The 25,822-nt window shown below is 37.4% G+C and overlaps 1 protein-coding gene across 1 annotated transcript; it reads right to left on the bottom strand.

Annotated features, from left to right (window-relative positions):
* Positions 1 to 266: 266 nt before the first annotated feature.
* LOC149820252 (protein arginine N-methyltransferase 1-like) lies at positions 267 to 9,709 on the bottom strand. Its single transcript, XM_089982545.1, has 9 exons — positions 8,751 to 9,709; positions 8,253 to 8,263; positions 7,152 to 7,307; positions 5,628 to 5,691; positions 4,201 to 4,343; positions 1,334 to 1,421; positions 1,147 to 1,262; positions 913 to 1,063; positions 267 to 664 (listed from the first exon to the last, which is right to left on the bottom strand). The coding sequence occupies exons 1-9, from the start codon at positions 8,992 to 8,994 to the stop codon at positions 459 to 461; spliced, it is 1,179 nt and encodes a 392-aa protein (XP_089838671.1). The 5' UTR covers positions 8,995 to 9,709; the 3' UTR covers positions 267 to 458.
* Between the last annotated feature and the right edge of the window lie 16,113 nt (positions 9,710 to 25,822).

The following is a 25,822-nucleotide window of genomic DNA, read 5'->3' on the forward strand; positions in this document are numbered from 1 at the left end:
AGGTTCCTTTGGATCAAAGATAAACTGACCATACGAAAGATCCCTCCCGATTCTTGTTTAGCTCAACCATATTCAACCTAAATCCTTGGGGGGCATGATGATGTAAACTTCATAGGGCTTTGGCTTGCCAGGCACCAATGCTGTCTTCCCCTTGGAGGGACGGGGGTGGGGTTAATTGCAGGTTGTGCATGTGCGAGTGTGCAGCGTGTATGCATATGTGACCACCCTGCTTAATCACAACGATCAATCCTTTTGTTACAAGGGCATTAAGAGAAGTTAAGCTTTTCATTCAAATTTTCAAAATTTGTTTACTTAATGCAGCAAAATTGCAAGGACAGTAAAGACCATTGACTGCCAATGCACAAAGCAAGGATTTGTCCAAATCAAAATAAACGATAAACGAATATAGAGCAAGCTTCATAAAGCACCAAAATAGGGCATTCACTACCATCTCATTCTCAACGCATCTTGTAGTGCTGGGTTCTTGAGACTTGGCAATGCTGGCCGGTAAGCGAGTACTTGAGCATGATGTCGACATCACGATGGTTCTTATTATTAGGTGCCACGGTCATGCTTCCAGTCAGTTCTTCACCCTCACAGATAGTTAGCACATCTTCAAGGTACAAAACTGTCTGCTTCCAATGTGTAGCCCGCGACCTTGGTCCTGTTTTAAAATGAAAATGAGACGTTGATCACCATGATCTCGTAAACATCAGTTTGGATAAATAAAGTGCATCCACAATGCAAGGATGCATATGAAATCAATAATACAATGACTCTTCAATTAGGAGCCATAATTTGCTATTTGATTCGAGATTTGGTCAATGAATGAATTATCAGTCCAGGTGACAAGGGGGCAGTTTTTTACACCATACACCAATTAGAAAGGTGATTAATGAATTAAGTCCAAACCTGTCGAGAAGCCCATCCACTTGTGACATTTTGTGAACGAGACGTCAAAGTAGGCAACAAGAGCATGTATGTAATCGTTACGCTCTGCCACAAGCTTAAAAGGAGCTGTGAAGGAGGCATCACCTGGAGACATATTTGAGATGTCCATAGTCTGAAAGCACAGTAGTGGGTTCCAATCAGTAGGTGAAAAAGATGATTAAGAACAAGTTTTGAGAGTAATAGACATGCAGTAACCTTGAGTAACTGGCCTTTTGTGACAATCTGATTCTGATCAACTGTGTCAACAAGCGGTTCCATCATGGCTTGCTTCTTGATGCAACTCATATCAAAACCATATACATTATTCCAAACTGAAATAGACAGAATGATTCAGATTATACAAAAATAACAAAAGACAAAGAAAGGGCAATCCGTAGCTTACATTCAATTTTTTCATCCTTGTATTCTGCATCCTCAATAGCAGTCAAATACAAAGATGCCTTGTCTGGCAGCATAATACCACCATCGATCTACGAAAAAACTAAACTCCAATCAGTTGAAGGGATCTATATCATACCTAGCACTCAGAACTGAGCTACATTGCATTATACTGTTGGATGCATGCAATAGATGGCCACCTATGGGGAGGAAGGAACAAGAAGTATCGTAATAAACAATCTGAGAAAATAGACATTGACGAGTCTGGCTTGTTCAAGAATTTTCTTGTCTTCTGCTCATATCTCTCCTGTCCATAACAGATAGGGCAAAACCTATCAACATAATACTCCAGGTAAGTAAAGATTATAAGACCCAAAGATATTAGCTTTTGATTCAGGTTCCTCAGTGTCAGAAATGCATTTTCTTCTACCTTTTATGACAGCTACTAGTATCCGAGTTCACCAGTAGTGACAGATTCAAGTATCTTAACAATTTTAACTAAGGAACACCTGACAAAATACATGAGGCAGAAGAATTATCAATGTCGGTATGATAATGCAATGGCCAGATCACCTATCCATTGCCCCACAATGCACTGACTCTGGTTGAGCTTAATAAAGATGTTCAAGAAGGCATCTTATCATCCCATTTATAACCACTGCCCGTTGGTTTTAGAATTTGATCTGGCTTTGTTTGAGCATTCTACTATAATTTTGAGAAATCTACATATTTTTATGAGCATTTTCGTGACATTATGAAAACATAGTGTATGAGAAGAGGGAGAATGATGGACCACATGCCTTACTATGAAAAAATTAGAAAGGACCCATGACACAATTAACAATTAGTGAAGGGAGATGGGTTGAATGAAACTGCTTCTCTCAAAAACTAATGAACTAAGACTGCAATTGAAAACAAAAATTGAAGAAACCATGATACCTATGGTGGAATGATGGAACTAAAGGGGCTAGTCCAAGTAAGACAATTAAAGAAGAAAGCAAATGGAAGCCATGCCTCTAATGTTTAGATGCTAAAAGGGGGTAACAAAGCAGAACTTCGTGGCATCTTTGTTAAAGGTGGATGGTCATGGCAGCCTCACATTTTGAACCTATTTATAGCAACACTTAAGAGGATAGGGCTTTGCTAACGAGACAAATTTGCCACAATTGAAAGAACTAACCTTGAACTCCTCATTCTTGATCTGGCACCTAGTCCAACCGAACATCAAAAACCTTTCTTCAGTGTTGCTTGGGCTAATGATCAAATACAGATTGCTCAGTTCAGATATTCTTCAGGGATATTCTTTGGCGGCTAGATGCTAACATATGTAATGGATGACGAACCAGTCTCTCACAGTATAAATTATAAAATGTATAGCTTTTCAAATGCAAGCCGAGAGTGCATGTTTCTGCTCGCCTAAGATAATTCATAAAGAATCAGTGCTGGCCCATCTTCATATGAATCTAAGGAGTTATAAGATATGCCCTGGAGACCAAAAGGAGAGTCCAAAATAATGTGCCTAGAACTACAGAAAGTATTTCTCAATCATGCATTTAAGTGTCTTGAGGAGACCCAAACACAGCCATGACATCCATGCACTATATGGACTTAAGTTGGAATGGAAGAGATGACCTTTCTGGACACAAGATCAGGAGCTTTAAAAGAAAAGGTCCCATCCTTCCAACTCATGGCATTGCTATTACCTAGGGAAGGGGATACTCACCGACTTAAGTTACACTAAGAATGTCGCGAAAGGAACCAAGACCAAAAGATACAGCATCGAGACCTGAAGGCAACCGAGGAACTACTATTCAAGACCACGCAGACCGACAGCCGTTAGAGAAGATAGAGGCACCGCACGCTAGTTACTAGCATCCTGATAGCTACCACCTGATCCAACCGGGAAAGCTGGAACTCTTTCGGGCACCACACAATGCTGTAATGAGACCTACATGGAACTGTTCTCTCTCTCACTTACATGAGACATCCATGCACTATATGGACAAGACCTTAGTAGCTAAAGAGAGTAATTTATATAAGGACGATTCAAAAATTATGAAAGATATTAAATATATGTTGATAATCCCATCCAAATTTTGCACTGAGCACAGAAATTTTCCATCAAATATGCACAGCCAGTTTAAGCATCTTGAGAGTTAAAGGCTACTAAAAAATAGCATAAAGTATATCTACTATTATGAAGCATGCCATCTGATTAAATGGTTTTCAATAATACTCGAGCAATATTTGCAAATCTATCAAACAGACAAACACACAATATGATCCTACAGAATATTTAAGAACTGCTTGTAAGGGCTGAGGTGCTGAGCTCATATAGCTATATGATCAAACCCTGTAGTTTTGCAAGGCTTGATTTGGAAGGGCTGTTAACCCTGGACTCAGTTGTAATTTTTCTCAATAATACACACATACACTGAAAGAAACAACAGCAAAAAATGGACATTATTTAATAAAAGCAGGCCAAAGAGAAGTTCATATATAAAACAAGAGTAATAATGGAGTGACCCAGATAGAACCCAAACATACATTTCCATCATTTCATGCTGGAAGTTGTACAAAGTTCAGGGGCACTTTTGTCGATAACAAAAAAGTGAATGTGACTTTGGGGAAAAACACTACATGGAAGCAGCCAGCTATCAAGACATACTTTCAAACCTATAGCTGGATAAAGAAATCATCGCTCAAAACAAAATTGATGCACATTTTTTCTCTCTAGGTGATAAACTTTTAGAAAGCAAAACAATAACTGAGACAATGTCATGGATGCCACGTAGTAAAGTGACAGAGTGCAGCAGTAAACAAAAGATTGTGTATGAAAATGAGAAGTCACATGCATATCAGAGCACTTACAAGCCATTTATCACGTGCATAGAGAACCGTATTCAACATATTTTCAAACACTAGAAAATAGCCCATCCACTCTGAGACAATAACGTCCACATGCTCTACCGGTAACACAATCTCTTCAACCTTGCCCTTCAAAACTGTGATAACTGAAAGGGAAAAAGGTACAATCTTTAGCAGCAAGAAGGAAGCTTCTTACAAATTTACTACTTTTAATCAGCAACAACATCTGGCAAACTATGTCAGATGTGTAGGGTACACATACTGCGTGTACAACAGGGGAATTTCTAAAAACATGTGTTGGAAGGCGCATTTTAATCATGTTTACATATGTATATATTGCTCTGATATATATAGATTATAGAGTGCCCCATGCAGGTCAGAGGTCACTGGAGAGTTGCACAGCTGCGGACATTGTGGTGGTGGAGAGGGGGCATAGTTTATTTGTGATTTTCAAAAAGATAAAAAAAGGGATTCACCAACTTTGACTGAGTCAGAAAAGTAACAAACAGGGTTAGATGCACATTGACCACATCAGACCTGCTTTGACCATGTCTTGCAGCACCCGCATCTTGGATGTAAATGGGTTGGACTAGGGTCAGATCTAGGCAATACCGAGTTCGACATAATTGGATCTGATGTAATTGGTTTTGGACTCAAATTTCAAGTCTGATAGGATCAGCTGAAACCGAATCCAGATCTGACTAGCTTAAAATCCAATATTTACCGATATTTGGATTCGGATCTTAGTCAGACTCAGACTCTGGTTCGATGCAAAACTCAATACTGAGTCTGGATCCAATCATTAATCGGATCCAACTTTGGCTACTGCATCAAACTAATTGGATTCAGATTCAGGCCGGATTTCAGATAATATCCGAATGGTTGACATCCCTACCCACACCCATAGTGACAAACATTTTTATCGGCAATTTCTCATTTTTAAAAAACTCGCGAGAAATCGAAAAAAAATCCATAAATCTCGCATTTTTTGGAAAAATATCGACAATAAAAAAACTAATTAAAAATATAAAAAAGTTTTTTTATAAAAAAAATATTAATAAAAAATATTTAAAAATAAAAATGCACTATTTTTTCGCAATAAATAGCCGTTTAAAACGTAAATATCGCGTTTAAATCGCGGTATTTATGTTTTTTCATAAATCTAGCGATATTTTATAAATCTCGCGAGAAATTGCCGTTTTAAACTTTCAGGCAATTTCTGGTGAGATTTTCACAAATCTCGTGATATTTGTCACACTGCCCACACCTATGGTGCACTGTGTCAACATGAGTGCATTGAGCCTCCAGAAGCAACCACGTTCCATAGCTGGTGGAGTGGACATGTTGTGATCAAGAACAAATATAGAAAAAATATAACAGAGACAATATAGAGAAATCATGAGGAAGAACATAAAATATGTTATTCTCACCATCAGCGTATCCATTAGCTTGAATAATTTCTTTAGCCATGTCAGCCATGAGAGAGCACTCTACCTGAAAAAAAAGGAAAACTCACTAACCATTTTAACCCCAGATAATAGCATCCAAGAACTTAGGACCAATGTTATCAGTATCGGTGCTTATCTGCAGAAAATCAATATGCTTCACCCCTGAATCGGCTATTTTTTAATAAATGTAAAAAAATACTACAAATTAATTTGAAATATTATTTTAATGGTTTTAACGTGTGTCATGTTATGATTGACACGTAATATTTTTTTATTATTTTCTGGCCGATACAGAACGATTCACTTGAGTATCGGTATCAGCTGATACAGCTGAATCAGTGGCCAAACGATTCAGGGCCGATACCGATACAGACAACATTGCTTAGGACAATAAAAGCATATAGAAAAGAACAGCACAGAGAGTTATGACATCTCTTTTGTGAAGTTCTACGGTTCCTTCCAGGAAGGAGAACAGGAACTACAACTTCATAGAATATCATCTACTAATGCAGAACTGGTTTTTGGTGAAATGAAGTAATAAGCAAATGACTTATGGCTATTAGTCTATTATACAGAGAACAGAACGTGATTCAAACCCAACACGTGCAGCCACATGGAGGTGCATATTCAATGGTAGCACAACATATCTGATGTAGCAGAAGTGTGGAAAGAAAGAGAAGCAGTATCCTCTTCTTAGATGCTAAGTCTTGAATTCACAACATAATCCAACTATTACATCCATGTTTATAAAGTTGAACTCCTAACCTGAACAAAAAATTACACCAATGATGGAACTTCGAAATCTCCCAAATGCCAATAAACAGAGTACCTACATTTCTATTTGACACTAAACAATAAATTCTAAATGACAAACTACTAAAACCTGAAAATGACCAAAACAAGCCAATAAAAACTTAGAACTCAAAATTGACACTTGAAACAATTGACTTGTGATTCCAGCTTTCAACAATCCAAAGGATGCTTAATGTCTCCATATTCAGTAAATAAAATTTCCAACGGATGAAGAAGCAAGCCTGTCTGATATTAGCATCAATGCCTATTTGAAGTTGACATTCTTTTTACCACTCTTGACCTTGTCTTCATGTTCCATGAAGGATAGGGCTACTACATCCAAATCTCCTGACCTTGTAAGGCATAGTTACCAGTCAGGACAAGGTACCTTTTTAGTTTTTCGATATTGATAAAAAATAAAAAAAGTCACACTAATGTAAACCATGAAGAAAAGGTTAGCAAATGCAATGCGGATCATACACCAATAAGAACAAAGAATGAATAGATCAAAATATGACAGCATGAACAACAATACACTTAAGAAATTGAAGAAGATATATCTGCATTTGTTCTATTTGTAGAAATGATTCCCTCTAAACTAGACCACATATAATACTAGAACTTTCAAGCATAACTAAACAAAGTTCTTACAAATTTTAACAGAACTTTGGAAAAGCCAGTCAACTTCTTGTAAAAGTAAGTTGTAACACTCACTGCATAAACATGTTTGGCGCCTGCTTTAGCACAGAATAGAGATAAAATCCCAGTCCCTGCTCCAACATCAAGAACAACTTTGTTCTTAAAGAGAAAAGAATTCTGATAGATGACATTTTGATATGTTTTAGTTCTCACAGAGTCTTTCAACATTTCCTGCAATGTTAAAAACACCAGGCAAGTTTCAGCAAAAACTTGTATGTGTCATCTAGTTTTAATACAATCACCATAACTAGGTGTGTGCAGATGCATATGCACACGTGTGTGTTCATCCACTATCATGCACATGAATACATATGTCATTGAACATGCTTAGAGCCGATTGAGAACCTAATAAAACATGAAGAAAGCAGTGATATCTCATAGTGGAAATGACTAGACATAATCACAAAGAATTATGTTGAATCTAAAGGTGACTGTGAACCTTAGAGGGCATTTGATGGTGCGACCGTTTTTGTGTGGGGCTCACACATGCTATCAAACAGGGAAGAAAAACCTCCCAGTTTTTGCATTGAAACGGGGAGCTTTTTCTTCGCATTTTTTAGGAGAAAAAGTCGATGGGCCAGATAAAGTTATCTCCAGTGCTCATCTGGTAGGGGTGACTTGTGAATGTCACCAAGTTGACAGGATGTCACAAGTTCAAAACCCATGGGTGGCATCCCTTGCTGCAAGGTCAAAGCTGGGTGTACTCCCTGGTGGGCAGGGGGGACCTCAAGGCTTTTACCAACTGGAGGCCAGCCAATGTTCAGTTGGTGATCGGGGAGCTTGGACTATCCACAAAAAAAAGTTATCTCCAGTGATAACTTTATCTCCACAGTCAATCATGCCCTTATAGAACACGAAGACAGAATTGATAGCTCAATAAAGCAATAATTAGCTTAACCCACAAGGTTTCTTCTGAATCTCAAGGCATGACTATAGAAGCCTAAAGCCAGTTTGGAATAAGATAAATGAAAATCTGTAGCAGTAATGTTGAAAATGAATTGACTAGAAATTGCTTAACTAGTAGAAGACCAGGAAAAATTTGAAGATAGCTACGTTCCTAAGTGCTTATCCATCTCACCAAAAAGATAATGTAGAGACAGACCACTTTATACTTACTTCATGTATACCTGCAAACAACAGAAACAAATTCCATATTAGTTGAAAACTATGGAGCTAAAAAACACCAAAAGAAAAGGAAGAAAGAGAATATTACATACGAATCGATCTTACTGACAGAAAAACAACACATAACTATGTTCAGAGCTCCCAACAGAAGCAGGAAAAGCTGAGAACATCGAATCACTAAAATAAAACCATACCATCTCTTTTGATTAACAGAGGACGCAGACCACATTACAAAAAGGAGAATATCAAAACATTATGGATACCAAAACTCAAAAAATCAAATTTAACCCACTCCTGAATGGAAAAAAAGAATGAAAAAACAGAAAGAAAAACTCATTATTGACAGTATTTCAGGAAGCAAAGAAAACATCAATTGGCAGACTACCCACAAAAGCAAAGGGGAGAAACAAGACGATACAATGCATCCCCAAATAACAATGCATAGAAGAAACATAAAACAAGGATAAAATCATAGCAACGAAATCATACCGAAGTGAGAGTATGAATCGAAGTAATAGTCGGCGCTAGTTTTATCGATGCCGATAATCGAATCGCTTAGCTCGCAGCTGGATTCTGGTGCCGAATTCTCGGCTTTCTCTTCCTTCAAACGAGCATTGCTAACATTAGCATCCTCACAGCCGCTCATTGTGGCAATCCGGGCGTTCACTGAGCTGTTAGAAGTGTTCCCCTTGTTGCCCTTTCGGCGACGCTGTGACTTTTCCTTTGTGGGCATTCTAAACCCTATCACAGAAGATTCTGCAGGTTTTAGAGATGGGTATCGATCAAAAACCAAAAATAAAATCACGAAATCTCGGATTTTTTATAGGGGAAGGGATTTATGGTGGGCTTTTGAAGATGGGTATTGCTCCAAAACGAAAACAAAGAACAAAAACCTAGGGTCTGCAAACAAGAAAGGAACTTATGCCGGGTTTTTGAGCTAAAACGAAGATAGAACCATGAAGGCTAATGTTTTGCAACTACAAGAGGCATTTGAAGATGGGTATTGGTCTATAATGCAAACAGAAGAAAGGGAACCCCTATTCTGCTAGAAGATAAGAGGATTTTTGGTGGATTTTGAAGATGGGTATTGCACTAAAACGAAAAGGGAAGCACGCGGGCTTGCACTCTGCTAGCAGGAGAGATCGGTGAAGGGTTTTGGGAGATGGGTATCGCTCTAAGAAGGATAGTCACTTTGCTGCTAAAATAAGGGATTCATACTAAAGGGTTTTTTCCACAAAAAGATAGGGAAAACCACAGGATCATCCTTCTTCTTTTGGCTCCTTCCTTTGACAGAAAGCAGAGAAAACAGAAAAACTGCTCGTTGAGAGATTGAGACGACAAGAAGAGGCGAGCCTTCGCAGGCCGGCGTTTGTGGGTACCTGGTTTTGTACTCACTTTGTAGCCTTTTAGGGCATCCACCAAAGCTTATGAGTTAATGTGGACTTTGAAAGACGGAAACCAATTAAAATCACTGAAATCTGAAACAGTGAGGATATGGTGACGGGCAGAGATGCCTACTGTCTAAACCGACTCTAAAGTGTCAAAACAGCTTGTCGAAATGACGATATTTTATACAGCCGTTTAAAATGTTCAAAATATGGTGATATTTTTTTTAAAGTACGCCTTTATCACGATATTATGGTTTTAACGAACATGTTTAAGTGGAAAATGAGTATTTACACGTTTTTATTTATATTTTACATTTTATTTAATTTTTTTATGTATTTAACTTTTTGAATAACCAAAAAAAAAATTTGCCTGCACCCACGCCGGTGCTGACAGGGATTTTGTGCGTCCTGCGTATGCTTATTTGGCATCTGCCGCAGCTCCATGCCCTCCTCTTAAGGCTGGTAAAGTACTTGTGACTACGCTCGGTTGGGTTCGTCACGAACTCGTACGAGTCAAGCCTGAATAGAAGATGTTCAGCTCGACTGGGCTCAATAGTGCTCGTATAGATAATATATATTTTGTGTAATATATAAAAGAAAGAATGCATAAAATTTATATATAATATAAACTATTAAGTATAATTTTATAAAAAATATATATTTTCAAGTATAATATATAAAAATATATATACTATGTATAAATAACATAGAATGGGTTCGGCTCATCTCATTCAGGGACAAGCCGAGCTCGAGCTCGAGCTCGGCTCAACTAAACACCAACATAAGCCGAGCCACGAGCTCAATCCACTAGTAAACTAGCCATGTTCGGTTCGTTGGGCTCGTTTACTAGCCCTAGGCTCCCCCCAAACGAAACAGTGGTAGACAGGCAGTCTCGAACAAAAAAAATCATTTTTGTGGGGCATGTGTTAGAGCAGGATAGTGAGTCCTGTCATGTTTGTGGTGGACATGCATCAACGTCTCGACACATCCTGTTCACAAGCATCCGTGATTCAAACACACCCCAAGTTCTTTAGCATAAAACCCTATGTCTTCTTTGCCATCAAGAGTAAATAACGTACACTCAAAAATTCTAAACTTATGATGTCTTCTAAAAAAGATGTCGTATCAACTTCACAAATCACCTCACCACCGAGGTGGTATCTCATGTGGTAAGTGGGGCCCTGTGCCAAGTTGAAGGCCCAGGTTTGAATCCCTTTCACATGTCATGAGCTTACTTTTTCAATAAGCCAGTGCGGCATGATGATCCTTCCTTACCGATGCAAGCCTTTTTATCGCTTTGTCACATGCATAGAATGCTTTGCAAACCCGCGACACGCCAATCTGGTCAGCCTGGGCAGCTTGGCGCATCGCGGGTTTGCGAAGCATTCTATGCTCGTGACAGAGTGATAGAAATGCTTGCGACAGTAAGGAAGGACCGTCGCGTCGCACTAGCTTATTGAAAAAGTAAGTCCGTGACAAATTGGGTCTGCCTAACCCCAGCTTGCCTTTCAAAAAAATGCATGAAATTTAGGGGGGGGCTTTAATGTATATTTTATAGATAAAAAATATAAAAAAAAAGTGAAAGAAAACCTCACAAAATAAGAGAAAAAAAGGTTATATATGACATGTTTTTTTGACTTGAATGTATTATACACAAAACCCTTTAGACATTTTATATGAAAATAACAAAAAGAGTCAGAGACCTCAAACAGGTCACAAGTGTCTTTTAACTGGTGGGCTCCCTAAAGGCTTGGTTGTCCATGACTTCACTGAGTGTTACCTTACGTAGGTGTGGCCCATTAAGGGACTCGTTCTCCCTGAGGGTCCTCGGCAAAAGAAAAGAAAAAATAAATAAAAAGAATGATAGATTCACGCTTTTTTATTCTGACATAAACTTGAAATTTGTTTTGTATGATTTTTTCTCACCCTAAAAAAAATCGAGACCTATGTGAGAAGAAAAATATACCTAGTGATTTTTTATCTATAATCACAAATATTGATAATATTTTGAAAAATTATAACTTTAAATCGAAAAAATAACCGTATTGTACAATGAAAATTATGTGTTTCCTAAAATGCTCTACAATTTACCAAATCCATTGAATGCATAATACCACAGGTTTTTAATTTTTTTTGTCAATTTTACCCTTCATAGGTGCCTTTTTTTTTATTTGTGCATATCATGCACACCCACATAACTCATCAACAAAATCGCATATGAAGTTGCAAAATTCAAAACAAAAATGCAAAAATCTAAACAATTTGGGAAACTCGTCATGAGTTTCGCAGAAAAACCTGCAAAAATCATAAAACTTTTGAAAGTTTGATAATTGCAAACTTGTTGACGAGTATCGCATGAAATATTGCAAAATTCTAAAATATTTGCGAAAGCCCGACATTGTAAAATCTCTTATTTAAATCGCACCTGTATTGAGAAATTAATTTTTCTTACGAAAATTTATCTCATATAAATGACGCTTCATTTCGCAACCCATTTTTTTATCCAAATCATTATTTTTGCAACACTTAGGGCATGTTTGGAAGCGAGAAAGATGTACGATAAGTGATGTAAAATGAAAATTTTGTATAGATTTTTTTAACTTTCCAAACGAAAGACTTTTTTCTTTAAGAGAGTTTTTTTTAAAAGTACATTCTTTTATAGAAAACATTCCTCCGTAGGGGGAATGGAGGAATGTTTTCTACCAAGTGAAAATTTATTTTTACATTCCCCACCACCCACCATCTCACCATCACCACCACCACCACCACCATCCATCTCACCATCACCCACCACCCTCCTCTCTCCCAATTTGTTCACATTTTCTCACTCTATTTTTCTCATGCTATACAAACAAGCGAAAAACTTTCTTTTGGAAAACTTCGCATATCAAAAACTCTCATAGGCAAAACCTTCTTTTCCTATGAGAGTTTTTCTGACTTTCAAATGTGCCCCTAGCATCCTTGTAGTGCCCAATCCTTCTGGCAATCTTTTGACGACATTCTGAAGACATTTCGATGACATTTGGGTGAATATTATGGTGGGCAATGACTTTGTGAAAATCTCTCATCGATGGTAGTTCATCGGCAGCGGTTCACCGATGGTGGAAAACCTTGAATTTCAACCTTCCTCCAGTGAGTTTTCTGGTAAATCTCCTTTGAATATTCCTATAAAACTATCGACAATGACTTCATCGGTGTCCCTCAACCGAGTTTTTTTCTGTAAGGTTACCGACGACAAGTTTTTTTTTGGTTTTTGCATATATATTATCTAGTTTACTGTTGTTATCGTTTCTTATTATATGATAACACCAAAGATTGTTTAATGGTGTTATCAGTTTTTGCATGTATATTATTTAGTTTACTGTTGTTTCGGTTTTTGCATATATATTATCTAGTTTATTGTTGTTATCGTTTCTTATTATGAGATGACACCAAAGATTGTTTAATGGTGTTATCAGTTTTTGCATGTATATTATTCAGTTTACTGATATTTCAGTTTTTGCATGTATATTATCCAATTTATTGTTGTTATTTTAAAATTTATGTTTTTTATTATGAGATGGCACTAAAGAAAAGAAAAAACACACAAGTTACACATGCCAACATAAAGAACAATAACAGGCAAAATCAACCTAACCGGAAGAATTAGCTTGAAGGACCTGTGGCATTTGATGGTTACATGGTGTTTCACAATACATATCTTGACATGTACAATAAGCTTGTTACTTCGATAGAGATGGATCCTGCTCTAACACCAAAAATCTGACTATCAGATCTTGTCTACAAAAAATATAGCCTCAACGATATGTAATTTGTTGTATGCAGTTCTAACAATTGAGTTGCTAAAATTTCCAGACTAGTCCAAAAGTGTTGTTGAATCTACAAAAAAAGTTGATGATATTGCGGCCAAATATTTGTCTTCCATTCTGAAAGCATCAAATGAGGGGAAGGGGGACTCATTTAGTGAAGCAGTTTAAGCCATTGACTCAAGGCGAGGTTGTTGACAACTTTGATACTCGGCTTGAACAAGATGGAGACATGGCCACTTTTAATGGTAGTGGGAAGATGAAGATGGAGATGGTTCTTCAGGATATCTCTGAATTAAAGGAGAGTAGTCAACCAGATGCGGAGAAGAGTGAGGTTAGGGTTGAGGCAATTATGGGGGGGGTCCTCAGGCAGATAAGAGCAAAGCGGTACTATATAGTGTACATGAGGTTCCTTCTTCCCCTCCTTCGGCGAGAGTTCATGCTTTGAGTAGGAGGTCACAACTGCAAACAATATCTGGTGTTGAGGGACATGTACTTTTCTATATTTATTTTATATATAATTGTCACTCGATGTTTGTAAGAACTGAGGAACCACTTGATGTTTTTATGTGTGTGTATAAGTTTAATTCATTAACATATGGTTTAAAACATCTTTGAGTCGTCTTTCAAAAACAAAAACAAAAACAAAAACAAATGTGTTTATATAAATGCAACCATTTGTTTATTTGTGTGTTTGTGTACCTACATTTCAATCAGTGAAAATGTTATAACTACTGAATATGTGCATGTGTACTTGCAGCCACGTTCCCCTTTACCAACCCGTGTGCACCAATTCTTCTGGCACAAAGCATACTCATGGTTTCTAGTACTGGCAGAGTCTCATATGGATTTATTGGATCAGATGCATTTTCAAAAATTCTTAGAGATCACTCCATGAAACATCGACCACAATCTCGTAGATTATATTGTGCATTTTTTTAGTCCGTCTTTAAACATATTCATCTTCGAAAACATTGAGATGACAATTATGGTGGACATGGTAGAAATCATTGGATTGAAGTGCCATGGAAAGCCAGTGATTGGACATCGCTGGGAGTCATTCAAGGATTTGGGCCATGTCTTAATAGATGCAGATGATGATGCATGAGATGGTGCTGGGGTCAAGTTATAATGGTTGAGGAACTATTATGACCCCACATTAACAAAGAGTTCTGGTGAAAAGTTGGTACCGACTTTTTGTGATAATAGTGAAAAGAATCTGCAAAACGACATCAAAGCATTTTTTGTTCTACTTTTTTTTATGTATGCTTATTCATCAACTCGGGTGAAAAGACAATCCATGTATCATACTTGGAATTATTGCAACCATTAACTTCCATTGATGAATATGCATGGGGAGTAGTTGTGCTTGCACACATGTATTCATGTTTGTTTGAGTGCAAGACCATCCTAAAAAATATTGTAGGCATTTTTGTTATGTTAGAGGTATTTATTCTTTTATGTTTTCTATTTGATATATCTTTGCATTCGTTATCTATAAATTGTTGATATGGTATTAAACATTGTATTGATCCTTACAAGTTTGGATATAAGAGCACAAGACTCAAACAACCTCATTCATAAACAACATCAATTAATTAATTAACGTGCATAGCACACACATTATCATCATGAGCATATATACATCATTATAACATGCTATACATTATCATTTTGGTGCATAAATAAGGTCTCTTACACATTTAAAACTTTCACATGCATGCAAATCAACATATCATATGTAATTAAGTCAAAACAATTTACATGCAAAATTATAAAAATAGAATTGTTGTCTATCAATGTAAATTTTGTTGTGCCTCACATCGAGTGAAATAAATTCTCAAATTTTTACTGTGGATGTACATATGTGTTGGCTATCTACAGGCAAAAACCTCAGACTAAACTCATTCCAAATTAGGAAATATTAAATTTTTTACTGAAATTGGTTTTATGTTTCTAGAACAGGCCTATCCGGTTTCACTTTACCCAAAAATAGTCAACCAACAAATTTACATAATGAAATAAATTTTGTAATTTTTACTATAGACAATTGGATGTGTCTGTCAGAATCTTTAAAAGAAATCAGGTTTATGTGGCTTGTATATGACGTATGAGGTGAATGCTTGCTTGAATGCATGCAATAGCTTAAGAGATGGACCAGATTATATTGTGGCTTATGAGTAAGGCATATTGATGGTTGTAATAATCATGTACATGCATTATTTATGTTGTATTTTAATGCATATGATTAATGGTACTTGTTAGCACACAATAATACACTTTATAATGCACGGTGAGGTGCATGTTATGGATATTGTGAATCCAATTTGGTTCTTGTGGAAAGAACATACGATATTCTAAAAAAAAAGGTAAAAAAGTCTTGAACTGTGTACTTGAATACTTGGTTGTCTTGCATGTGTCACGAAATCCTTGGATTTTTAGTCGCGGAAGAATGTGAGATACCAAACACTGTGGGCATTGTGCTCTCTGAGAACCCGATATGAAGGTTTGTATTCCTAGCCACGGTTGTAGAGAACCTTTTCACCATTTTTCTTGGGGGCGGTGATCTTTGGCTTATCTATAGCACATGGTATACCAAGAAAAGTGGTGGTAAGTTGTGTGTGTCCCTTTTTGTCCCGACATTTGGGTAATTTGTTCATGTATGTTTTAGCCTAGGGTGATGTATACTCAAACATCGATTGAGAAACATGTGTAATGCTCAGGTAATAATAAGATACAATTGTGTGTGATGTTGGGTACTACCTTGAACTTCGAGATTCAGCATGTCTAGTATCTTCGAGTTTTGGTCAAGATGAGAACTTAAATATGTTTAGCATTAATCATATACATGCATTCAAAAGAAAGTATCAATAAGAAGATAAAAGATATCCATACATTAAATATTTGTTCATGCATCATATATGCCTTGATACATGCATTGTGTATGCATCGATTTTGTCTTATGTGACTGTGCAAGTATGTTGAATAAGTTCTATGCAAGCATGTCTAGATTGTTATGTCATATCTAAATTGTTATGTATGTTTAACTATTTTCTAAAATACATGTTTGGTTGAATTATGTTTTATTTTTTATTGTTGGATAATTTGAGATTTCGTACGAAAACTGTGAGTTCTCACCTACTATATTTATATATTTCAGATAATGAGGCTCAGGTTTATCCTAATGGCATGATGAAAGAACTATCTAGATGAGTCTGATGGTATTTATGACTTAATGGTTGGGTTCCACATGTTTGTGATTGTTTGAACTTAAAATTTGTTAAGTTAATTATGGTTTGAATCATATCATTTTAAATTATCAATTGAAATGTATGGTTTGTATGGTAGATATTAACCTATGATGACCTTAGATTTATGGTATAATTTTGGCATTTAATTAAAAAGTTGCATTTTTATTTTTGACAAAGGGTTTTTGTCTTTGGTAGTTTTATATTGAACTTGGTACTAGGAGGCTAAGACATGCTCGTGCTTGCACTTAGGCGGGTTGTCTAGTACTTGGTATGATTGAAACATGACCATAGATTAGTCTTGTAGTCAATTCACTTCCTTTAAAAAAATCATGTATTTTTCTATGGTGAATCTGGGGTCGTTACACATGTATAAGTGCATTATCATCTCACTGCACATCTTGGTGTTGGAACTACTTAGCAACTGCTGGTTATGAGCATCTACGTTCTTCTAGCAGACATATACAATAGAATAGTATTTGATGTCATCACTGTCATCGTGCTAGTTTTGTACTTTAGTAAAGAACATGGTGAGGTAATCATTCGATTGATCCTTCAAACAACAGAAGATGTTTTTGCTAACACAAAGGGGGTGACAGGATTGTGATTAATCATATCCAAAGTACTGAACCACTCAGTTAGCCATTTGATGTTTAACTTCATTCATGTTATGCAACCAAATGTCCTTTTTTGCGAGCTTCATGGCATAGACAACAACATTTTTCTCATCATCTACCGCATCTTCGTAAGGACACCACGTTACCTACAAATGAAGTTGTATTCATGGTGAGAGTCATATATTGCATTATTTATAAAAATATAATCACTTCTTTCACATATATTAATATGTACTTCGGTCAGCACATGCAACTTTGCAGTGCAAAAGGCCATTCCCAACCGATGACCCATCCATCTTCCATCATTCTCCGCTTTCTCTTCGTTCAAGTTTTCTCTCTTGTGTGACCCACTTTATATAGAAATACGTGAAAACCTAGGGGCTTGATCATGTCTAAGGGGTCTTCCAATGAATATGTGCTCCCATATCCAAAACCTACAAGGATCAATAAAAGATTATTACACAAATTAATACATAAAGTTAACAAATTTAGGTTTTTATATGAATCAAATAAATGAAATAATTTTTATATTTTCAACCAAAACCAATATGCCAATGATGTTTTTTCTTTCATGTTTCACTTGACTCAAACTTGCATACAAGTATACAAATGGAGTTGATCTCTGTGCATATTCGTCAATACATTTTAGGTCTTGCACCAATTGCACATATGATGCATGAATCGACTTTTCACCAGTATTGATGAATACACAAGTGCTAAAAAAGTAAAGCAAGAATGCCCTCAACTCCTTATCTACTCTATGACTAGCCTTTCCTCCAACATAGGGTATCTTTTCCTTCCCTTTAGTCTTCTCATCTTGTTGTTGTCATATGTCTTCTTCAACCATAACAACTTCAATCTTTCACCTTGAAATACATTCTTGGGTGCTCCAAATAAAACTTGGCATTCATACTTGAAATCTCTAAATTGATGTGCATTCGTTGGCTCTATATGGTACTTCAACCTTATGATATGTGTCACGTTTTCCAAGGTAATGATCATCTTAAAATTGAAGAATTGAAAAGTGTTTGTTGGCCAATTTCACAATTGCACTATGGAATCTTCAGGACTATGACATCCTCTTATAGTGTTAAGAACCACTCGTGCTTGTAACTGGTAGAACCGATACAAAAGACTTTTTTTATCCTGCAATTACAATAGAACTTACATGGAATCAATCACATGTTATAATTTAATTATTGAATATAACACTCAAATTGATTCATTTTAGTATACTACATACAACTACTTCATGCAATAACGGATACCTGATTCACTATTTCATTGAATATATGATCATGAATTTCATTATCTAAATTGGTTATCTTATAAACCTATTTTATACACACATATCTCGATTTAATTATTGAATTAAAATATTCAAACTACTTGTATTACAAATATTCTTCGCATATATATATATATATATATATATATATATATATATATATATATATATATATATATATATATATATATATATATATATATATACGAGATTGCAAACATATTGCATACACTAACAAATTAAGAAAATACATATCTACGTGCATTGAACCTTGTTTGTCATTGTGACCTCTTTATCGAAGCATGCACTTCCTCTTCCAAAAGATGATCTTCTACCTGATTCTTCTTCGGCCTCTCTACCTCAACTCCTTGAGGCTCCTTCTTCATCCTCTCTACCTCACCACTTCAACATCTTCATTTTATTGAAGATTCTCTAACCAACCACACTTTCACTCTTTACCTCATCCTTTCACTCTTCTATAACATGGACACCGCTGATTGTTATTTGGGAGGATTTGGTTGAACCAAAATGGGTCTGATGCATACCCGTTAACTGTCCTATACTATAGGGTCAACATGGTGAATTGGTGATGAACTAGTCTTGTACTCTTGGGAAGCACAAAATGGGGCTCATAGAGTGGGATCTGCAAGACTCCAAAAACCGATAGGATTATGTAACCCAAGTTGGTCTAGTTTAGTTGAGGGTGGATCGGGTGCAATCACGTTGCATACTTTGAGCGTGCCACTAGCCTGACCACCCTCCATCTCTATGGTACAGCATGCCAGTTGTGGGGTCCAATACAAGATAGAGGATGGATCAGGTGCCACAACACACTAAAGTGTGACATGTAATTGCACCTGATCCACCATCAGTTTAGTCCATCAGATAAGGTTATGAGTCACACTGGCAATCCCTCCAAACTTGTGCAATCAAACTCTCGTGTGAGTCATGTCATTTTCAGGTCTCAGTATGATGTCAAATCCCCATGCTTCTAAAGCAAAACAAAATAAAACTACATTATTTTTTAAATGTTGCAGGGATGTAATGCACCAGTAGATGGGCATATGATTTCAAAAAAAAAAAAAAGATGGATCATGCAGCACCACATAAATTGTTTGTCCAAAATAGAAAGTACAAGCACCCTTGTGAGTTTGAGCACACCTGGACAGTAAGGAGTGCCACGAAAATGCTCGAGATGAAGGATGCTAGACCAAATTCTGTTGTTAGTATAATTATACCAATTCGCTTTCACGTGTTCATATCTATGGATGGCAGTGACCGATGATAGAGGACATGAAACAGGGAATGGATTGGAAATGGAGGTTAAAATCAAAACCCACCACCCTGTTTCCAATTCCTGTCAAAGAATTTATTATTATACTCTTATACATATTATAAAATCTTATATATATATATATATATATATATATATAAAGTGGTAGTTGCCTGACCATTTTCATGTCTAACCAAAATGAATGCATGCTAAGCATTTATCATGCATCACGATGGATGCATGCTTACCATTCATCGTGCATCTTGATGGATGCTCAGTAGAAAAATCCCGCTAAAACACCCCAGCGACAACAAAAATGTCGCTGCTAAAGGTGCCAGACTTTTAGCAACGACTTTTGTCATCCTAAAAGTCTCAGTGGGACTTTTAGCAACAACAAAAATCGCTGCTAAAGGTATTTCAGCGAGAATTTTTTGTTGAGCGTCCATCGCGATGCATGATGGATGCTCGACGCGCATCCATTTTGGTCTGGCACAAAAGTGGTCAAGCAGGTACCACTCACTATATATATTACTAACCATAATGTAAAACCCTTTCTCGAATCTCTCCTCCCTCCTTTCTCTCTTTCCTCTAACGAATCATGCTAGTTTTTATTTTTCTCTTCTTTTGCTCCTTCTAACAACAAAAGGCAGCAGTGGTGGAAGGACCGAAGAAACAACCTCATTTGGACCGGAGATAGAGGACATGAAATGGAGAATGGACCAAGGATGAAGGTTTAAATCAAAATCCGGGATGAAGGCAAGAATAGAGGGCAAAATTTTGAGACGGGGTGGGGGTAAATACCTTGTCCCCTGCCTCGGTCCACTGTCATCCCTATTCATATCCTGTAAGGCACTAGCCTCGAATGGACTACCCCGGGTTTACTTTATAAGATGGTAGCCCATTGAGCGACATGTGTCTCTAAAAAGGTTTTCTTGTTATATAAAAAACAGAAGTGCAAGTCATTTTCACTATGTATGAATAAAACATTTTGCCAACAAAAAAAAAGTGTATGAATGAAACAATAGTCTTTGATACAGCTAGTGTGGCAAGTTGGCTTAAATAGGTCAGTAGCTGTTACAAAGTGCACCCACATGAAATTGACTTTGGTGAAAGGGATTCTCTTTTTTCTTCGAAAATTTGTAACAAGCAACCTTAGGTATCTGTAGGTATGCATGCACTACTTAGGGATGGCAGTGGACCGGGGGAAAACGGGGCTCCACCCTGCTTCACCCTCTTTGGACCAGGGATGAAGGGCATGAAATGGGGATGGGGGCGGGGATGAAGGTTAAAATAGTTGGGTTTCCCTCCTTTGTGGGATCCATTGGTTCAATGCACATTCAGTATAGCTGCAAAATTCCAAGCACGATGCATGATCTTCTTAAAGACGATTTTCTTATTCGCTGGATAGCGATTTGTAGAAGTCCTCTCAGCTAAATGATGATTCAGTTGTTTAGAGTTTGCGGATCAACGATTTATCGATAATGATTTGGTGAAGAGTGCTTTAACCTGAATAGCGATTTGTGGTATCGTTGCATAGCAATTTGTGATATTGCTGCATAGCAATTTGTAGTAGTCGCTGAATAGCGATTTGTGGTTTCAGATGGATAGTGATTTGTGCTAATGCGCTTTAGGCGCATTGTAAGTTATGTAAGACGTTTAGTCTTCCGCATTTAATGTGGGTCTCGTCCTCTATATAAGGGATGGATGAGAGAGAAGAAAGTGTGAGCGAAAAAGGCAAAACATTAAAGAGAGAGTGTGAGAAACAATTATAGGGCACCGAAAGGGTGCGGAGAGAACAAAAACAAGAAGTGACGCTACACTTCTTTCAGGACAGCTTCGTCAAGCTGGTTCTTCAGATCATTCATTCTTTGTTCCTCAGAGAGGTATATCCTCTTGTTCATTTCATTACACCTTGTGTGTTTGTAAGGCTTATGCCTCTTGGACACTCTGTAATCTTTGTTTGAAGAAAGTGAAAGTTGTTGACCTATTGGTCATCGTGGACGTACCTCAGTTGAGAGGGAACCACATAAATCGTTGTGTGTTGTTTTGTTTCCGTTGTTGGTTTGTTTTGGTCTTATTTCATTCACTGTCATTGCATTATTGTTTTCATCGATTCACACTTGTGGGGAGACCCGGTACATCCGTTTTAACCCCAACATATGGTATCAAAGCTTTAGTTTCTAGTCTCAGTTCGTCATATATTTGTGTGTGAGTCATGAAGAACAACGTCAGTTGCATGATCAGTTTGAATGGCACAAACTGGATGACATGAAAAACAAAAATAGAAGACCTCTTGGTTTGTAAAGATTTGGATAAACCCATTGAGGGTGTCAGCGGCAAACCAGAAGAGATGAAAGATAACAAATAGAGAAAACTAGACCGAAAGGCAGTTAGTTTCATTCGACAGTGGATAGATGACAGTGTCTTTCATCATGTATCCATAAAAACTTCGGTGCATGGTCTTTAGACCAAACCAGAAAGCCTTTACGATAGAAAAATGACAGTGAATAAGGTATTTCTATTTCGAAAGCTTGTAAACCTCAAGTATAAAGAGGGCGGCTCTATTGCAGAGCATTTGAATGAGATCAAAAGCATTGTGAATCAGTTGGCCACAATGAAAATCACTTTTGATGATGAGTTGCAAGCTTTGCTGCTCCTTAGTTCTCTTCCTAAGAGTTGGAAAACCTTGGTGGTCACAATCAGTAACTCTGCACCTATTGGAACGGTAATGATGAGCCAAGTTACCAGTAATCTATTAAATGAAGAGACCAGGAGAAAGTCATCAGGTCCTTCTACCTCTGAGGTGCTTGTGATTGAAAACCGGGGAGAAGCAAGAGTAAGAGCAAGGCTTCACACTACCGTGGCAAATCCAAAGGCCACCACACTCGAGCTCAAAGAAAGATGTTGAGTGTTGTTATTGCCACAAAAAAGGGCATATGAAGCGGGAGTACAAGAAGCTTAAGTTCAAGGAGCAGAGTAGAGAGAAAAACTTAGAAGAAAAGAAGAGTGTCACAGCCGCAGTCAAAGATGGAGAGCTCATGGTTATCTGTGATGACACTAGCATCAATTTGATCGATCAGGAGACTGATTGGGTGATTGACTCTAGAACTTCATTTCATATTACCTCACGGGCTGATTTCTTCACTTTCTACTCGCAAAGTGACTTCGAGAATGTTCGAATGAAAAATGAAGATGTGTCAAAGATTGTTGGCATTGGCAATATTTGCTTGGAAACAAACATTGGCTACAAATTGTTGCTGAAAGATATGAGGCATGTACCAGACAACCGACTAAATCTGATCTTGCCGAAAAGTTGGATGATGGAGGCTACAATAACACCTTCAGTGATGAAAGGTGGAAGTTAACCAAGGGTTCCTTGGTGGTAGCAAGAGGAACTAAGACTGACTCTCTCTATACTTTGCAAGCGAAGACCTGTAAGAGTGTTGTGAATGTTGTGGAGACTGGCTCGTACACAGAGATATGTCATAGAAGGCTCAGGCATATGAGCGAGAAGGGACTGCAAGTCCTAGTTAAGAAAGATTTCTTGGCGAGTGCAGCAGGTACATCTTTAGAACCTTGTGCTCATTGCTTTCATGGTAAACAAAACAAAGTTTCTTTCCATAGAAGCATTGCATCTAGAAAATCTCATGTTCTAGATCTTGTATATTCTGATGTCTGTGGACCTTTGAAGGTCAAGACAATTAGTGGTGCATTGTACTTTATGACTTTAATTGATGATCACTCTAGGAAAGTCTGGGCTTATACACTGAGAACTAAAGACCAAGTTCTAGATGTATTCAAGCATTTCCATGCCATGACTGAAAGAGAAACTGACAGGCAGTTGAAGTGTGTTCGCTCGGATAATGGTGGCGAATACATTGGGTCATTTGATCAATATTGCACCAATCATGGCATCAAGCATAAAAGGACTGTGAGGATGACACCTCAACAGAATGGGGTTACTGAAAGAATGAATCACACCATCCTTGAGAGAGTCAGATGTCTGTTGTCACACTCTAAATTGCCAAGATCTTTCTGGGGTGAGGCAATGAGGACAACAGTTAATCTTATCAACTTGTCTCCTTCTATTCCCTTGAAGGGAGATGTTCCAGAGAAAGTTTGGACAGGGAAAGAACCTTCCTATGGACACTTAAGAGTGTTCGGCTGCAGAGCTTTTATTCATGTTTCGAAGGAAGAGAGGTCCAAGCTTGATCCAAAAGCCAAGCAATATATATTCTTTGGCTATGGACATGAAGAATTTGGCTACAGACTCTATGACCCTTTTGATAAGAAGGTGGTCAGAAGTCGAGATGTTGTCTTCTTGGAAGATCAGACCATTGAAGACATTGATAAGTCTGAGCCATCAAAGTCCAGTAAAGGTGATCTTGTTGACTTAGATTCTCTTGATGCGCCGATTGTTCAGGATTTCGTGGAGGAGATGCCACCTCCTCACAATGATGCAGAGGAAGGATATGATGAGACAGAAATTGAGGGGGAGCCAACACCCCAAGAGTCACTTCCTCAGACTCCTATAAGGAGGTCTACCAGAGAGAAACAACCATCCAGAAAATACTCATCAAATGAGTATGTGATGATTACAGATCAAGGTGAGCCATAAACTTTTGAAGAAGTTTTGGAGGATGAAAACCAAAGTGAGTGACTTAAGGCAATGAAAGAGGAAATGAATTCATTGCATGAGAATCACACCTTTGATCTGGTAAAGACATCTAAAGGGAAGAAGGTGTTGAATAACAAGTTGGTCTTCAGGCAGAAGACTGATGGGATCAACTCTCAACCTAGATACAAGGCACGACTAGTAGTGAAAGGTTTTGCTCAGAAGAAGAGAGTTGATTTTGATAAAATCTTCTCATCAGTTGTAAAGATGTCATCCATCCAAACTGTGCTCGGTATAGTTGCAAGCATGAATTTGGAAGTTGAGCAGCTTGATGTGAATATTGCATTTCTGCATGGTGACTTGGAAGAAGAAATTTATATGGAGCAACCTGAGGGCTTCATTGACAAGGGTAAAGAGCACCTAGTCTGCAAGCTGAAGAAGAACTTGTATGGATTGAAGCAAGTACCAAGGCAGTGGTATAAGAAGTTTGATTCATTTATGACTGAGCATGGATATTCAAGAACCTCCACAGACCATTGTGTATTTGTGGAGAAATTTTCAGATGATAATTTTACAATTCTCTTGCTTTATGTGGATGATATGTTGATTGTGGACCAAGACATCAGCAGGATAAACAAGTTAAATTTGGAGTTGGGTGAGACCTTTGTCATAAAGGATTTAAGTCCAGCAAAGCAGATTTTTGGGATGAGAATCGTTCGTGACATATCACATGGGCTGATCTGGTTATCGCAAGAAAAGTATATCAGAAAGGTTCTTGAAAGGTTCAACATGGACAGAGCAAAGCATGTTAATTGTCCACTTGCAGGCCATTTCAAACTTAGCTCAAGTCAATGTCCTGCAAATGATAAAGAAGGAATTGAGATGCAGAAAATTCCTTATGCTTCAGCAGTACGTTCATTTATGTATGCTATGGTCTGTACTCGACCAAATATAGCTCATGCTGTTGGAATTGTTAGTCGATTTCTGTCAAATTCAGGGAAGGAACACTGGACAACAGTGAAATGGATTTTGAGGTATCTTTATGGTACTTCGAAGTTGATCCTGTGTTTTGGGAAGGGTGAACCTATTCTTGAAGGGTTCACAGATTCTGATATGGCTGGTGATGTAGACAGTAGAAAGTCTACTTTTGGGTATTTGATTACTTTTACAGGAGAGCAGTTGCATGACAGTCAAAATTACGGAAATGTGTGGCTCTCTCCACTACAGAAGCTGAGTTCATCACCATTATAGAAGCCAGTAAGAAATTTTTGTGTGTGAAGAAATTCTTGCAAGAGTTGGGCTTGAAGCAAGAAGAGTATGTTCTTC

The sequence above is a fragment of the Nuphar pumila genome, chromosome 12 (assembly GCF_984573655.1).
Source record: "Nuphar pumila chromosome 12, dmNupPumi1.hap1.1, whole genome shotgun sequence".
NCBI lineage: Eukaryota > Viridiplantae > Streptophyta > Magnoliopsida > Nymphaeales > Nymphaeaceae > Nuphar > Nuphar pumila.